This window comes from Tauraco erythrolophus, chromosome 28 (assembly GCF_009769465.1).
Source record: "Tauraco erythrolophus isolate bTauEry1 chromosome 28, bTauEry1.pri, whole genome shotgun sequence".
NCBI classification, from domain to species: Eukaryota; Metazoa; Chordata; class Aves; order Musophagiformes; family Musophagidae; genus Tauraco; species Tauraco erythrolophus.
The window spans coordinates 4001040-4018977 of record NC_141492.1 but is presented as its reverse complement, the minus strand read 5'-3'; the positions used below and the strand labels follow the sequence as shown (position 1 = coordinate 4018977).

Sequence of the window (17938 nt, the reverse complement as noted above, 5' to 3'; positions counted from 1 at the left end):
GAAAACAGGCCGGGGATTTTACAGCTCAGAGGGAGGGTACAGACACCACCTGGCCTGTCCCATACATCTTTAAGGCTCGGAAGAGCAAACTTGGGTAGGCAAATAATGGGGCTTTGCTGTTTCTGCTCTGCTCCAGCAGCTCTAGAGAGTTCTGCAGCTGCAGGTCAGCAGGTGTGAAGGCAGAAATTGTGGTGCAACTAAAACCTGCCCCGGGTGGAGCTGGCATTTGCCATGCGGACACGAGTGGCAGCTGACCACGGAGGCAGCAGCTCTGCCTTAGCACCAGCAGCGTGAAGCATTTCCACCCGCATCAGCACAACCTCACATTTTCCATGAGTCCAGTGCTGGCCCTGCCTTTCCCAGCCACCAGCTGAGCCTCTGCACAACCACAGGGCCCGGGAAACTTCCACTGACTGTTGGAATAGAAAGGATGGTCCTTTGAACAAGGATCCCCCCGCTCCAGATTTGTCTTCGCAGGCTCTGGCATGTCCAAGACTTTGTGCCTTGGGCACCCTTCCTGACTTTGCCATCACACCGTTCCCCTTCCTCTCACTTCGTTAGGTCTCTTACCAACACCCTGAGACTCTCTGCAGCTCCAGGGCATCTCCCTGCCTCTCTTCTCTTCTGCCTGTCCCACAGTTCTCCTGTTCCACTGGGATCCCACCCAATCTTTTCCCTTGGTTATGCTACACCTTTGGTGCTCACGTTCTCCTCACCACTTGTAAGCCTGTTGCTGGTGTAATACTTTTGGGAAGACAGGTTTTTTCCAGACCTAATCTTCTGCTTGCTTGCAGTTTTCAATTCAGAGTGTAGGAAGTCCACAAGAACCCATTTTTCAGGGATATTTGAAGTTTAGCATCACTACAAGTCTCTGCATGTTCTGGAATAGCTTCTTTTGGTCCTTTCTCAGCAAGATGACACTGGTCAACATACAAACATCATCCCTTTTCAGCACTGGGTCTCAGATGATTCTTTTTGGATTCATCCTTTAGCACAGAGGTGGTTTGTAATTGCTAGACTTTAATATAGTCTTTTAATTTTGATGAGTGGAAGGTAGAGTGTACCTCTAGTTTCATGAAGGTTGAGTTACTTAGTTCTAATCCCGAGGAATGGCCAAAGCATGAAGAAAAACTCCGGTTTATACACGTACTTCCAGACTGCCTCTCACTGGTTCGCAGTCCCGTCTTCCTCTCTGTGATACGGAAACGTGTGAAAAAAAAAAAGTCCTGAAATACTAAATACTGGATTCAGGTACTCCCTTTAGCAATTCTTAATTTGATTTAGAAACCCCTGAATTCTTATTCCATCCTGCGAACCTGAAAGATATTTTTAAGCTGCCTTTCTTTGTCCCTGCCAAAGCTGTCCGCTTGCTGCGATCTCCAGCCGCTCTCGGGTGATGTCAGATCTGGCTGTCCCTCCCTCCAGCACAGGGAACGTCCTCTTTGTGGCAAGTCCAAGATCTCTGCGAGAAGACTTGAGTAAAGTGGACTGTGTCCTCTGAGACGCCACTACCATCATTTTAATCGAATTATTCCACGCAGTTGATGCATCAGAGGATTGTTATTGGGAGAACAACAGTTTGTTTCCCTGTGAGAAGTAACACGCTGCACAGAAAGCAGAGCTGCCTTTTGTTATGGCAACGGAAGCGTTGGGAATGATGTAAAGGAAACTCCTATCAGATCTGGGTCACATCACTACAGCTTAATTTGCAAAATCTACACATTCATGTGCCGTGCGGAGCTCACAGGGAACGCAGTTCAACATGTTATTACCCAGGAATTTGGGGAGGTTGAGGGAAAGGCGGGTGGAGGGTCATTTTCTCGGCTGCGTTTGTGTTGTCTTAACCTGTAGCAGATGTGCTTACAGATTGCGGAACTGGAATCGGTCACTTTTCCTCAACGTCTGTTGCGTTCAGTGTGCGAGTACTGGGGGGCCATATTTGTGCACCACACCTCTCATGACAAAGGTGCTGCTAGAAATAAACCCATCTGCAAAAAGATGTGCTTTGCTGGCACTACTCAGCGTTTTCGTTCCAAACTTATCCCTGCACGGAGCAACGGTGCCACCCCCTGGACTCCTGAAGCACCCACCTGAGTACAGAGCCCCTGCAGCCTGTCCTGCAACTGCTTGAAGGGAAGCTCATCCAACGTTTCAATTGCATTTTTCTACCAGTTTCAGGTGCAAGATAATCAATTCTGGGGATTGTCAGAAAGTTTAAAATAAGTTAAAATAAATTCAAAACAGTTGAGAGCTGCAGACTTTTAAAATCAATATTTTATTTTACTTGAATGTGCAAATAAATATAAAAAACCTACATTCAAAGAGCTGGCAAAGCAATTACAAGCCCAAAAGCAAAGATCCTTCAAAAAAATGGAAGAACAAACTCTTGAATCAAGGTCACGCTAGCAGATACACAGCGGTCGAGCTGGAACTCTCAGACGTTAGGAAGCCACTCTCAAACCTGCACTGCCCGCTTATTCCATTCACATCATCTGCTGCTATCCTTTTTGAGACAATGGCACTGCAAAGGGCAAAAGTCTTACTTCATCTGTTCAGATTATAAATTAAGGTTTACAAAATAACGATGCTTAAAAACACCTGAAGTACACTTAAAAATCAGGAGATGGAACAGGATGGTGCAAAGGTGCGGTACCCTCCCACACCTCGGTACACTTGGGATCAAATGCATTTTAAGCCACGAGTTGCAACCTATTTTCTAGTAAACGTTTTTCTGTATCATAAAACCATAAAATTTGGCACAGTTGTCATCTCCACTGGAAAACAGCAGAGAGGTGAAGAGGACTGAGGTGCGTTGTGTTGAGCTGTCCGGAAGCAAAAAGGGGGACACTGTGCTTTGCACTGGGCTCGTCCCCCCACTCCTCCACCCAGCCCTCTCGTAGCTACGTGGTCCGTGTCTTTTAACCCCTTACTGCAACAAGAGCAGGGGAAGAACCTTCAGATCATTTCGGTAACCAAATTATCAGAGACCCAGACAACGAGAACATGAATTCTTGATGAAAAGTCCTCCGCTGGCAGTGGTTGTGCAAGCGGCCACGAATGCCAGAGACTGGCCTCCCTCCTTCCCTCCTACAGATTATTTTGCAAAAAAGACAAAGAGTCAGTACAGTTTTCTATTAAACGTACCCCAAAGGCCAATTTTTCTACTGTCAAGTGAGACAATTGCAAAACCAAATGTTGTGCAGTGGAAATAACCCAGCACAAACCCTACAGGCTGCTACTTCGGTCTGGCAGAAATTAAAACCTAAAAATCAAAGCCACAAAAAATATTGGGGGGTTATTCCCCCAAAAGCCAGGAAAAAGTTGAAAGCTGAGCTGAAAGGAGGCTGGACCTGCCTCAAGACATTAGGTTTGTCACACACTCCATGGACAGTGTGCTCACCCTTGGCCTCTGAAAACAAGAGCGAAGCCACAGTGTGGTTGCAGGACAGATGCAACTGAATTCTTGATTTTTTCAATAGATTCAGTCAGAAAATTGATGTAGTGTTTGCACGGTTCGGGGTAGTTTTTTTGTTAGGTTTCATTTCCAAAAAGCTCAGGTAGAAGCACAGGCGGTTCGGCGGAGAAGCTCGTCTACGACGGCTGTGGCTGGATCTAACGCTGCCCGTTGCGGATTTCCATGTGTCGCTGCAGAGGCAGCAGCTGTGCTGACCCAGCAGAAACAGGGAAGTATCTGGGACAAACCTCAGATCCAGGCAAACACCGTGCTGCACGAGCTCCATCTAACGCTGTTATTCAAGTGGTACAACCCAGCAGAACCACGGGGTCCGGCATGCACAAGGAAAGCGAAGCGCCCGAGAACGCAGTCTCCGGAGGCTGCCAATCAACATGCAAAATACAAAAAAAAAATAATAATAAAAAAAAAAAAAATAGGCCAGACCTCGCAATGGATTTTCCTCCCCACGCACCCGCTCCAAGCAGCTCCAGGCCTGGGAAGGCAGAGTCTGCAGCAGGTCGTAAGTCAGTTCACAAAGCAACACGATGGGATCCGGTGCACGTCTGGGCTGTCTGGCGTGGCACAACGCTCTCCTGCCTGGCACTGCAGCTCGGAGAGTCTCTTCCTCTTAGTCGGTGCTCCAAAACACTTAATGGATGAGTGAGAGTTGGAGTGTTTAGTACGCTGTTCACCCTTCTCTCAGTTTTGGCATTTTTCTCACTGGAGCACCGGTAACAAATACTACACGTCACCTTATTCCTACACACAGATAATGGAGCAGCCCACAGTGGGGCTGGTGATCTGTGCCAGGTGCTCTCAGCACCCCTGACACTCAGAGGTCACACGGAAGAGTTCTGCAGGCTCCGAGACGGCATAAATTCAAGAAGATGGGGAACATTAAACCGTTCAAAGTGGAAGCAGCTGCCAGCATCTGCTCAAACACCAGCCCAGCTCCATCTCCGACGAAGCCACTAGCTGCAGTTTGCCCAGAGCCTGACTCCTTCACTCAGCCTTCCAGTATCAGCCGGTCAGCAGCGGCTTAAAGCTAAGAAACTACCAAAAAGTGTGTGGCAATGCCGAGAGCCCTCTTCCCATAAAGCTTTTAAAAGTCTCTTCATGATGGCTGGAGGATTACACTGTAACGAGACAAGTCTATGCCATATGGAAAATACATCATAATCCAAAGTAAAATGCTGTTTGGATAAATATAATTAATACATACATTGCATTCCCACCACTATTCTCAGAGTAAATGTGTTTCATCAGCAACACTCCTGCTTGTCTTGGTCTCAGGAACAAGTCTCTGCTCACGGTGAAGCTGGACGGCGACTGTACTGAACTCGGTATCTGTTCACCGGGACCCCGTGGACATTCACCGTCTCACAAGTTGTTTTACAGGGCACCATCTCCTCATCTTCATCTCCCATTAGCCAGTCTTGAACTACATCAACGGCCTCCATGGTCACGTTCTCTTCTAGCCACCTGTTGTGCCACTCTTCGAACTGCTGGTGATGCTTCAGCAGCACCATCGGCTGGACCTGAAAGCAGGACAGTAAAGGTCACCAAGAGATTTCTAGGGGAGAAGCCAAACCCTTTGCCTTTCTGTGTCCGAGGTGTGCACGCTTTACAACACAGCAACAGCAGAACACAAAACTGCATACCTGCGTTTAAAGATCTCTATTTCTTAAAGTTTGCCACTCCCCCTTAAGGTTTGCATGGTAAAGAAAAGGCTGCTGAACTAAACCAAAGTGCAGAGCATTTACCAGCTCTCCTCCATGTTTCATCCAACACAGAGCAGTAACTCCTGGGTGTAGTTTGCAGGAATTCAGCCACAAGACACCTGTCTTTTGGCTCACATCCTCAACCTCTGCTACTGCCTGAGCTGCAGAGAGAGTAACAGGAGATGCACCTGCTTGGCCCGGCAGAGCGCTCCCCGCCTGTACATGTAATCCTCCGAGTTCATGATGAACATCATCTTGTGGGTGTTGAGCTTGAACCGGCAGTCCACGTTGCAGGCACTTTCCACCCCGATCAGCCTCTTCCAGGAGCTCTTCACTTCGCTACGCAGAGCTCTCACTTGCTTACATTGCCACTTGCGAAACTTTTTCAGGTTTCTAGAACAAAAGCAGGATGACAAAGCATGTGTCACACTTGGTTACCCGTTCTCTTAAAGCTAGTAGAGCTGACAGCACGAGTATGAAATCTCTATTTCCACCTTGGGTTTTCACACTTTCTCCAGGATCGTACACTCTGACAAGTATTTAGTGAAATGGGAACAAATTAGACCTCAAATTCCTCCCAGAAGGGACTGCTTGGACAGTTCCACTCCTTTCTAAACAGTTTCATGAATGAACCTTAATGCAGCGGTCATAGATTTTTTTCTTCAGCATTCTTATGCAGCACACTGGACTACAGCAGTCTCTTTGGACCTCAAGGATGAGTGCCTTTCCCTAGAGATGCTCACAGGGCACATCACCTAAAATCACTGCCCCATATGTGGAGAGGAAGGAGTACCAGCTGCTGCAGGTGTGACTCAGGAGAGGGAGGGCACTCACCTTTGCAGAAAGACCGGTTTCAATAAGAAGCCATCATTCTGGTTGTTTGGAGCTCCTTCTACTCCAACATACTGCTCCATGTAGTTAGCCAGGTGCTACACAAGAGAGACCAATTTCAAGTCAGCTTTAGCTCTCATCAAGACAAGCATGACTGCAAAGAACTACTTTATTTCCAAGTTGCTTTTTTGAAGCTGCTGTATCTCACTCAACCCCAAGCTGCTTTATGTTGAAACTCTTTTGCTAACATACCCATTTTTGTCAATGACCACAGCCCCACATGTCGTCTTCCCACCTCTCACGTAAACCTATCCTCCTGGCAAAGTCTCACATTTTGGAACAAAGCAGGAAAGCATTCTTAGACATCTGCTTTGTCTGTGGTCCAGCAGACCCCATGGTGACTGTGACAATACCTGGACCTCCACAGGATCTTCTGTCTGGGTTTCTTCTGTATCCAGAAGCTCAATGGTCATGATCACTTGTCCTTTCCGCTGAAGAAACATCACCTGTAATAAAGTTACAGGCACAAGATATTGGCCACACGGATTCACAACAAAATGCTGCATGTTCACAACAGGTCATCTGGACAACAGATCTGAGCTATGCCAGGAGCACACAGCAGGGCTTTTCAGTGAGCCAGTATGCCACTTCTGGGTCTGGTACCTTCCCTTCATACTGCTCTCTCTCACCACTGTGGCTTTGGAGCTTCCAAACCCACTTCTCCCAGGTAAAGTGCCACAGTCACTTTATGAAGTTCCCTGGCAGCAAGTTCTTACCTTGAAGCAGTTCTCATCTGCCATGCAGCGTTCAGCCTTCCACTGATAGCTGGTCTCCTTTGCTGCCCGGACACACCGGGAGGACAGGTTACCTCCAGCAGCACCTCGCTTCCTTTCGTTCAAGTAGAGCTCAACAACCTTCAAGCAGATGTCATCGCTCACTAGATGGTGAAGCTTCCATTAAAAGAGGGGGAATTCAGTCAGCAATTCTGGGCCAAGAGTTAACTCTAGTGTGTTACGAAAGGAGCACAGAACTCAGCACAGCGTCACACCTCAGACAAAGTAGCAAAGTTTTAACCCCAGAGACTTCACATTTCACTCTTTTTCATTACTTTGCAATAAAAGGAACAGAGAAGAGCGAGAGGCTGACGCACCTGAACTGTAACAAAACTACAATTAGAAGACAGATTTGAGTAAAAAGTACTGGACCTTTTCTTTTTGCCTTAGATATATTTTGAGAATGGCAGAATTTTGAAAAGACTGGAACTTTTTAAAAATGTTGGAAAAGGCCAGGAAGAGTAAATTCCCTAAGGTGGTCCCTGTATTGAAGCTGAACTATCTCACTGAACTTCTGTTAAGGTGTTTCTCCTACATACCTACCTTTCCTATGAATTTGCTTTAAGTTTCGTGCGTCCTTGCATTACAGGGTACTGTGAGAAACCTGTCGATAGAGGGACGATGTGCAGCCCCCAAACACACAGCACAGCCATCACACTGCTTACCTGGCGGACAATGTTTTGCACCAGCTTGTCCATAGTAAAGCCAATATAGGCATGGATAGTGAACATCTCCCTCAGAGTGTCCTCATACTGCGTTGGGTCAATATTCCCATCCAGCAGACTCCTCACCATATCCAGAAAGGCGGGGTAGTACTCCTCCAGTTCCACCTCACCTGGGAAGGGGAAAAGGGCCGTCACTTAATGCATGTAAGAGGCAGAGCGAGGTCAAGAGATCAAGGGACAGCACGGCTCAAGAACCAGGAGATTCAGTACTGACAACACGCGCACAGACAGACAGCTCTCCGTCAGGGCTGCTGACAGTCACAGTTTTATGTCACGCACTTCCACGACTGCCCTGGGGAGTTAACTATGTCGTTCTGGAGCCATTTACATTTTAAATCAAAGTAATGGATTAATACGAGACACTCAAGGACACCTGACGACAGCGGGCTTGCGTGAAGTCGCTATGAACTACGCACAAGAGCCCTCAGAAGATAAATTACAAACTGCCCGTCCTGTTAAATTAGCTGTATCCACAAATCACAAGCGCACTGGAGAGGTCTGTACCTCTACATTCCCTACAGGCTTGCCTACTGGTCTCAGTTACTATATACAACCGAGCACTAGCAACCAGAGCATGAAGAAGGGACTACGTCCCGGATTGTTCTTACTTGGTTGCTTCAGTCTTAGTTCCATGGCCGGATCATTGGTTTTTTCTTTCCTTCCCTCACAAAGGAGTTTCTCTCTCTCTTTTTCAGTCCGATATTCTAGAAGCTGCTTCTGAGCTTGACGGTAAATCTTTAGGAGCCTTGAGCACAGAGTCTGGTGAAGGCGGAGGAAGAAATACCAGTTATTATTGACAAAGAACAGACTGTAAACATCATCCAGAGTGTTGTGGGGCTCGGCAGCTGTAACATCACAGAAGGTTGCTTTTGCCTCCAAAGGACTGCTTGGAGGTCCAGGCACATGTTTCTTCCGGAGTTCAGGAGTATCCAGGTTCTGCCCCTGATGGTTTTCTCTGTCTTCGTCTGTTGATTCTTCAGAAATATTGTGCTCAGGGGGCTGAGAGAAAAACAGCTCAGGTATGAAGTGATGCACTATCTGCCGAATGGTTGCTTGATCCTCCTTTTGGATAGTAGGCTGCCTTTTTACATAATAGCTGATAAGAGATGCTGCATCTTCCAAAATCTGCTTATCTTCGTAGATAAAGATAAGATGAGGCTCGTTTGTGGATGAACTTCTCCCCTCTGAATGCTGCTCCTGATGCTGTAATCAAGAGACAAATAGATAAAGATCCTTCCAATCCATGCTCAAGAGCCATTCCTGCCAGAAGAAATAAGCCAGTATTAACGCTATGCTTGGGACAGCCGTTTTTGACTGAGAACTCTTCAGAGCACCACCACTTCAACAAGGCCCCAGGTGCTACGTCAACATCTAGATAACAACAGAAATGAAGGAGACACAGGACGGGTTATGTGCTGGCACACGCACCTCGTCATAGACGCTCTCAATTTCATTCAGCAAGCTCTTGGAGCGCAAAGCTTTGGTGTCGTTTTGTTTGAAGTTGACGGCCTGGTGGTCAAGGGACTTCAGGTAGGCTTTCTCGTACTGCTCGCGCCAAATTTTGTTGAAGCCCTGCTGGGCCTCCCGCCACTCCTCCTCTTTTGCTTTTAATCTGCATAAACGTATAATCTACTTCAGTTCGAAAAGACAACCACGGAAACACACACAAAGCGCTTTTAACGTAGCCAACTGCGATGCGCCAAAAACTTTTCAGTATTCCTGGAGGCAATCAATTAATCAATAAATAAATAAATAAAAGCACCACCACTGAAGATGAGTCATCCTTTGAAACAACATCTACAGAACACAGCTGTTTAAAAATGCTTTAAAAATCCTTTTTCAGTTTCTTAAGGATCACAGGTAAACACAGGAGAATGGGAATTACCTCTTAAGAACAACGGGAACTGCAGTAACTGGGTTTTTCTTAAGACTTTCAATGATCTCTGGTGCTTTATCACCATAGATGCGATAGATGGCCCTGCGCTGGATCACTTCCGACGTTCCTCCCAAGCAATCATCCAGTCGAAACTTCTCCTGATCCTCTTGAGTCAGTCGCGACAGTTTTTTCTGCACACTCTCCAGCACACGGATTGTGGCTAAATTGGTCTCCAGGACAACATCCAACTGGTAAGAGTTCACAAAAGACACGGGGTAAGGACAGGCACAGCAGGAAAATGGAGACCAACGGCACTCGGGCTTGTGGCATGTGTTCCAGCCCCACTGTGGAGCTAAGAATCACCAGCAAGGTTTCTTACTGGAAAATATACCTCTGCCAGTTCTCCCAAAGGTAACGTGCTTTTTAGAACTGGACTCATGGCTAGAAAGAACTATAACACTCCAAACGAGTGGAAAATACCGAACTCTAGCTCAAACCAATGAGCAGTAATAGGACTCTCAGTACTTGGTCACCAATTAATTCAGTGAAAATCCTCACAGCTACAAGTTTTGCTTTCTGAGGAGGCAGACAGGCAGGAAAGCAGCTCAGCAGCAGAGGTACCTCAAACCGCTCATCTTCACAGCGGTGCAGCTGCTCCTCATAAGGAGTCTTCTTGGAGCTGACAAAAGTGGAATCTTCAGACCAGGATGGAAATGACACCCAGGTATCATTTAACACCTGCAACAGTGCAAAGACGTGACATTGAACAAAGCCTTACGAGCCCAGAGCTGCTCTCATGGGGTCTGATGCTTCTCTGATTTATTTTGCACAGTTCTTCCCTGAGTTTCTACTGGAAGTTTCAGGCCTAGTTCACAAGTCACTGCCATGACCACTCCTAGGAATATTAGAGCTCCGTGTAGAACTGTGCCAGGGCCCTGCTCCAAAAGCTCGAAAGCACCTTCACTATCATGTCACACACCGCAGAGATCACTCTGCCATCATCAGCAACTGTAAGCAAAGGACACAGAGTTGCCAACAACAGCAAGAGCTGGGAGCACCCATGCTGCAGGGGTCTGTTCTCAGCGAGAACAGTGCCCAAGAACCAGCTCACAGTGCTCTTTCAGGAGAAAAACTGTTTCTAAAGGCCATATTGGTCCCCTGCTAGAAAATTAATTCCAGGCTATTTAATATTCTCTCCTGTCTACAGGAATAAATTTGTGTATGCACAGAGACTCAAAAGACATTAAAGTGAAAGAGGCGATTTGGGATGGGTTTAGATAAAATCAGGAAAATGCATGGGGATGCTCTTATTTTAATAAATTGGATGAGGAGCTGATGTGAGATGAAAGCCAGCTAATCAGCATTAAAGAGGGGGATCCACCCGCAGAAGCTGCAGCACTAACTGCCCCACTTGGAGTTAGGTAAGTACAACATGTGTTCGGGGCCTGAACGGGTTGATCCCGACGTACCTCCTTGCAAATGGCTGTTCTCCCACTGCACTTGGGCTGCTGGTAGGTTTTTGGGAGAGCCCGGTAACTTGATCCTATGCGTTTGCAGGAAGCATAATCAATTTCCCGACTCATTCCATCCCCAGATCGGTCGCTCAGCGGAGAAGCAAATGAAAGCTCTTTCACGCCAAGAAAGGACTTGAACTGTGCAAAGAGTTCTGGGAATTTCCTTCGAACACACAAGTAAGTGTATTTTGTTATTTCACTCTGACAGTTTGAAGGTGGCTACTGTGTGTCATAAAATCTACACAAACTTAGCACTGCAGTGAGAAATCCTTCACCAGCGTTTTCCCTCTGTCATCATTCTCTCTGAAGTGCTTTATGCTCTTTTTGACTTAAGGCAGGAGAAGAATCTGCCTTCACAACTCCACAAATCCTCCCCTGAACTGACTGGGGAGTCGTTTTGCCATGTGACTCTTCCTCTTCTATTGGAAGCCAAACAGCACAAGAGTCTCACATCAGAGCTAGAACTATTTACCCTTCTCACAGCTCTGAGATTTCATGTTTCTACCTGTATTGTGTTTTGAGAGATTAGAACAGGGACTGTGAACAGAGATCACCCTCCAGAATTCATGAGATTTTCCGCCCCCAATGATTTAGCATAACATCAGGTAGGCTGCTGCTTGTCCAGCTTTCAACTGGATGCACAGACAGGAAAACACCCTCCCCAAACTGCTCTTTCAAAGCTGTGTAGCTATGTTAAAAGATTCAGATTTTGTTACTCCTGGTTTTGGATTAGCCTTCAATTTCCTGCATGCTACCGGGGAGATATTTCTGAAGTTAAATAAAAAACCCCAGTAACGAAGTTCACAACGTCCACCAAAAAGCAACAGAGTAATATCTAAAAAGTACAACACAGCAGAGAAGAGAGTCAGTAACTTACCCTAAAAACGGTGTAACTAGCTGGAGCAACTCAGAGCCAGAGACTAACTCCTGGTTGAAGAGAGCAATGCAACGGAGAAAATTTTCATAGACTTCCTGACTCTTTAGCACCCTACGCACCTGAAGCACAGTTTGGAGAGAAATGATCAGGCTGCTTGCACACCACTTTTATTCAGTGTTCATATTCCAAGGAGTCTGAACCATGGGTACAGTGACACACCTCTGCCTACACTGCAGTGTTAGAAGGAATATGCACAAAAATACCCAGTTTCAAACAATAATCTAGTTACTACAGATGGTACCAGGAGAAAACATCACGGAAAAATAAAGAAAAACACCTCTGTAAGAGACGAGCATTCGGGAAAAGGTTAATTATCAGTTTCTATTTTCCTTTTTCTTGGTCTGTCTCTCTCTACCACTTGAAAAATCAGGCAATTGCTAAGTGCTGACACACAGATTGTCTAGAAAACCAACCAATTAATAACCACATAAATGGTTGAAAGTAAGTCCACAGAACGTGAGACCAGGCCAAACACTGACCTTGTCAAAGAAGGAAAACTCTTGCAGTGTTCCGTATTTTCCCACTGTCGCTACTGACAGATCTTTGGTACCTCGCAGTTTCATTTTCTTCTGTTAAAAGAACAAGCAGTTACGTTTAAAATGTTGTGACTCAAATGCTATCAAACCCCACTTTGCTGACATATAACAACTCTCACAAAGGCTAAAACTCAGTATTTCCCCAACAGCGATCTAGCATTGCTGTGTCAAGTCCTCCACTAAGCGAAGAAGAAGAATAAAGGATCACTTGAGAAAGAATTCCAAACAAAGATTTATCTGTAGAAGCAAGGAATTGTCCCTTTCCAGGGCCAGTACTTGTACAGAAGGTCATGACATTTAGTACTCAACATGTTGCTCCACACATTTAGACATGCTTTCAAAATTCTCCTTTTCTACAGTAATTATTGTTTTAAAAATATCTTGGAAATTTTGTTTCTCGTATCTAACACCTACATACCTCAAAGACACTACTCATCACAACTTTATCTAAGCAATCACCTGAACACAACGAGTAATACCAGGTTATTCTAAGTTTTCACTTGCTAAAAGGTACCTTTGCTGGGCCAGAAACAGGACGCAACAGCAGTGGTCTGGATCGCTTTTTGCTGTGTTCCAGATTCTTCTCATGCTCGGTTTTCTGGACGCTGTTCACTTCACATGGTCCATTTCCTGTGAACTGAAGTAAATAAATAATCATTTCCATGTTCTCTTCTCGATTAGTGCAAATAAAGAGCCCTACATATCAGACCGGAACGGAAAACACGTAGTAGGAGCAAAGTCCATCTACTGGCTGTATGTTTTTTGAGAATGTTTTGCATTCCTGCAGCTTCTTTACATATTCTACACAGAAACAGGGAGTATTCCATATTCTGCCTTGCTCTAAGCATACACATACCAAAGACCTTTTAGCCTCCGGGAGGAACTGTCCAAACTCAGAAAGCAAATCCTCCTGTCCCCTGAACAGATTTGCTACTTCAGTAAACACTTCTTCCTCTGACATGCCTCGGAAGGGCCGGCCTTTAGTGTTCAGCTGTTCTTTCTGAAAAGATACGCACAGATGTTAAACAGAGTCAAAACCATCCTTCGCTATGCAAAAAACCTCATCAACTCAGCCAGAAATCTCATGTAACACAAACCTGAGAGAAGTACTAGACAGCCCAAGGCTCTTACAGTGCATCCTTTCACACAGCACATCACTAAATCAACTGCAGGTTAGTAAAGACAGATCTAGACACGACCCCTTCACACCTCAGAGCTGGAATGTTCTACAATTTTCACACTTTTGTCATTTCATGTGAGTATCTGAGGCAGTTGTTGGACAAAGGCTAGTGCTTAGGAACGATGTAAGCCTGTTCAATAGGCAGACATTTCATTTGACAACTACTCAAACAGCTACAGCACAAACCCACAATCTCTTACGTGGCAGACTTTTTACCTGGTAAGTATGAAGAATTTCTAAAAAGGATCTGTAAATTTCTGGATGGTCAAGGAAACGTGTTTTGATTTTATTGACGTAACTGATAGCATTGTTGAACTCTACAGAATCAGACTCCAAAGGTATTTGGGATTTATCTTCTTTGTATGGCAGCTGTTGCCTGAACTCCTCCGAGCAGTCACTGTGATTGTGCGAATTCTCCTGGGAGTAATGCAAGAGGAGCCCGCTGCCAGGGAGAGCGCTGGGAACAGGCTCTGAGGGCACCTAGTGGCATAAGACACACAAGACAGTGACTTGGACAGAAACACAGGTGCAAGTTCAACAATCTAGCATCAGGGTTTTCAAGCTGTTTAGCTAAAAAAAAAAAAAAAAAGATTACCACGTGAAGAAGAAAGAAAACCGATTTAATTAGCCAATAAATTTCCCTACCTAGTTTACTAACACCATCAGTTAAAAAAAATCCCCGAAGTCGTATCTGGCTTGGGAACCATCTGACTCATTTCTGCTTTCGACTGTCGCTGCATTATTCACTCCACTTGAGAGGCTGCAGCTTGTTACCACTGCTGTGTTTCAGAGCAACTGCTTTAAAATGTAAGGCTCTTAAAGATGCTCCATTTCTGAGCACCAGAGAGATCTAAGGGAACTGGGATCTAAACGATATTTGCTGCTCCTAATTAAGCCACAAGTTTATCAGCAGAATTCAGGCAACAGCTCTGTTCCAGCCTCCCCGACCGCAGAGGCCAACACGTGTCCGTCTGCACGACAGCAGCTGTCTTTTCACCGCAAGGTGTTGTCAACTGCACAGCAATTTTCTGCCTGTTGCCTAAACACGTTTCCCAGTTTCTCATGAGAAGACTGGAAATACGATTCTTCTCTGAGATTTGTCCCTACACACATGGTGCACTGAGAATCCACACAAATATTTCAAGCCAACTACAATTTCAGTTTTCAAATCTGACTGAGGCGTTTGGAGTTGAAGTGGCACTTCATGCAGGACGGTGATTCTTGTGTAAGCTAAACTAACAGCTGGTTTGAGAATAAATATTTAAATTTACACGATAGCCATTATTGGAGACTTTGAAAACCATGGAAAAACTTGAGTAACATGCAACCTACACATAAATCTACGCAGCCTAAACTGTGCAAGAGATGTGTGTAGCAACACATGTAACAATTTATTTAGAGAACACGAGCTCTACAACCCACCTGACTGTTCAAAGGTGACTGTATACTTAACTTCCCGTTCTTTGGAATTTCTATCCTGTAGCCCAGAGGGAGGAAAGCATTGAATCCTACGATGAGGTCGGGATGCTCATGGAAAAGCTGTGAAACACGTCGGATCACTCCAGGTGTGTCAATGCTAAAATTGAGAAGAGTTTGTTACTTGTGTCTGAATCAGAAACACGAGTTAAGCCTGGCAAATTACGTGGAATGTGAAGCATCTGGCTTCTCAGAGATGCCATTTTTTAACAAGCGAGTTCGGGAATCTCAGACCTAGAAATTAGTCCAAGCTAATGACTGCCATCCATCCCCTGCAGCCTCACACTGGGAATGTCACCCACAGAGGGGGGATACGAGAGTTGCCCAAAACGGGGGAGCCAGTCGCCTCCAGGGCTGATGGGTGACAGAAAGGCTCTGCGCTCCAGCTTCTTCACTTATTTTCCAGATCTGCATTAAAGAGTGGGAAGTAAAACCAGATTTGCCTTTCCCATGGATTTCATCTCTGGAAAACGATGGGATAGACAGAGACCCTCCACCTGCAGCATCTCGGGGGCAGGTTGGCAGAGCGGCCCATGTGTGGAAGGGTGGAAGGGTGGTGTGAAGGCTGGGGGCCCTGCAGAGGATGAGGAGCTGCCTGGAGCAGCCGGAGGCGCGGAGCCTGCGCGTTACCTCTGGCTCTTGAACTCCTTCATGATCTCCAGGAAGCCGTTGTACGTGGCGGGGTCGCTGCCGAAGCGGATCTTCACCTGGTCCAGGTAGGAAAGTGCATCCTCCACCTGCAGGGCAGGAGCAGGGGTGAGGGCCAGGAAGGGGGAACACCCCGGAACCGGGGCAGGGGCACCCGCGGCCCCGGGGGAGGTGGGAACAGGCCCCGGGGGGAGCCCCGCAGCACCGAGGAGGGGGGAGCAGCCCGGGGAGGGGCGCACGGTGCCAGGCAAGAGGGCCCTGGGAAAGGCGGGCCCCGGGGGGGCCCCGGCGGCTGGGGGAGGGTCGGCCTCACGGTGCTGGGGGGCACGGAGGGGGGAACAGATCCCCCCAGGGAGGATGACCGCGGTGCCGGCGCACAGCAGAGCTGGGGAAGGCGGGTACCGTATAGCGGAGGGGGGAACGGACCCAGGAGGTCCCCGTGATACCGGAGGAGGGGGGCGCAGGCGCCGGGGGACCCCACGGGTACCGAGAGGCGGGCGGGGGTGCCCCACGGCACGGGGGGGGTGAAGGCCCCGGGACACCCCACGGTCCCAGCGGGGGGACAGGCGCCGAGGGCGGGTTGGGCGGCGCGGCCGGGGCGGGGCAGGTCACGGCAGCGCGGACAGGGCCGGGCCGGGGGGCCAGGGGCTGCAGGGAGGGGCCCTTCGCGGGGGGGTGTGGGGGGGGGAGAAGGGGGGGAAATCCCGGCGATCGCGGCGGGGGCGGCCGCCGGGGCGGTCGCCGCACTCACATGCACCGGCAGCTTCTCCTGCGCCGCGGCCCGGCCGCCGCCGCCGCCCCCCCAGCGCGGGGCGCTGCCCCCCCGGCCGCCGCCGCCGCCCCCCGCCGCCATGTTGGGAGTCGGGCAGCGGCGCGCGCCCCCCCCCCGCCCCCGCCCCCCGTCAGCGCGTGCGGAGCGCCTGCGTCAGCGCGCACGAGCGCCGCGCGCCGCGGCCCGGCCCGGCCCGGAGCGGAGCGGAACCTTCGCGGCCGCCGTCGGCGCCGCCCCGGGAGCGCGCGCTGCTTCCGGCCGTTCAATCGCCGTGGCGGGAGCCGCGCCGTGCCGGTCCCGGTGAGCCGCCTGGCGGAGGGGAGGGGATCCCCGCGGTGAGGGGCTCGGAGCGGCGGGGGGGCAGCGGGCGGCGCCGGGGCTGAGCCCCTGAGCGGGCAGCGGCGGCCCAAGCGCCCGGTGCCGGTGGCCCTCCCGGGGCGGGAGAGCCGCGGTGGGGCGCGGGGAGGCCGCGGTGCCGAGAGCCCGCCGGCAGCCGCTGATCCCCGGGAGGGCCGCGGCCGGCGGCGCGCACTGGGGTGGGTGGATAAAATGGGCGTTTGGGGTTTTTTCTCCACTTTATTTCTCTTTCTTACACGACGGCAGCAGCGTTGCGCCCAGGAGTCGGTGGGCTCCGAGCAACCACAGCGTTGGCAGCGCTGTTTAATTAGTGGCATCCAATGACAGGACGGGGGGAAATGGATCTAAGCTGGAACACAGGAGGTTCTGCTTAAACATGAGGAAGAACTTCTTCCCAGTAAGGGTACTAGAACACTGGAACACGCTGCCCAGAGAGGTTGTGGAGTCTCCTTCTCCAGAGATGTTCCAAACCCGCCTGGACGCGTTCTTGTGTGATCTGATCTAGGTGGTCCTGCTCCGGCAGGGGGATTGGACTCAATGATCCTTTGAGGTCCCTCCCAATCCCTGACATTCTGTAATTGTGAGACACTGAGGCAAAAGGGTAGAAAGAAAAACCCACAAGCTCAGTCCTGGCTGTTTATGCTGGTTTATATTAGATATAAAGAAGAAATTTTTCACTCTGAGGGCGGTGAGGCACTGGAACAGGTTGCCCAGAGAAGCTGTGGCTGCCCCATCCCTGGCAGTGTTCAAGGCCAGGTTGGATGAGGCATTGAGCAACCTGGTGTAGTGGAAGGTGTCCCTGCCCATGGCAGGGCGGTTGGAACTGGATGATCTTTGAAGTCCCTTCCAACTCAAACCATTCTATGATTCTATGATCTTTGGGTTTTTACTGATTCTATGATCTTTGGGTTTTTACACCACTGAGCAGGTTTGAGAGAGCTTGCTGGTACGAATCAGGTTCCCAGAATTTCCTTGGTTGTTGCTTGAGTTTTGCCTGTGTTGCTTGCTGAATTTTACTGTACACGTTGCCGCGATGTTTGGAGTGGGTTATACTGAGCAGGGGTGGCCTTAGGACAGG

The 17938-nt window shown here is 48.6% G+C and overlaps 1 protein-coding gene across 1 annotated transcript; it reads right to left on the bottom strand.

Moving 5' to 3' along the window:
- Positions 1-2321: 2321 nt before the first annotated feature.
- On the bottom strand, positions 2322-16599 carry SIN3B (SIN3 transcription regulator family member B). Its single transcript, XM_086627704.1, has 19 exons — positions 16483-16599; positions 15714-15820; positions 15030-15183; positions 13824-14087; positions 13284-13427; positions 12942-13064; positions 12371-12460; positions 11832-11950; positions 10910-11117; positions 10062-10178; positions 9450-9688; positions 8993-9176; positions 8173-8767; positions 7505-7674; positions 6783-6956; positions 6420-6512; positions 6010-6104; positions 5364-5568; positions 2322-4992 (listed from the first exon to the last, which is right to left on the bottom strand). Exons 1-19 carry the CDS (start codon positions 16582-16584, stop codon positions 4762-4764), a joined length of 3414 nt encoding a protein of 1137 aa, XP_086483830.1. The 5' UTR covers positions 16585-16599; the 3' UTR covers positions 2322-4761.
- Positions 16600-17938: the final 1339 nt, after the last annotated feature.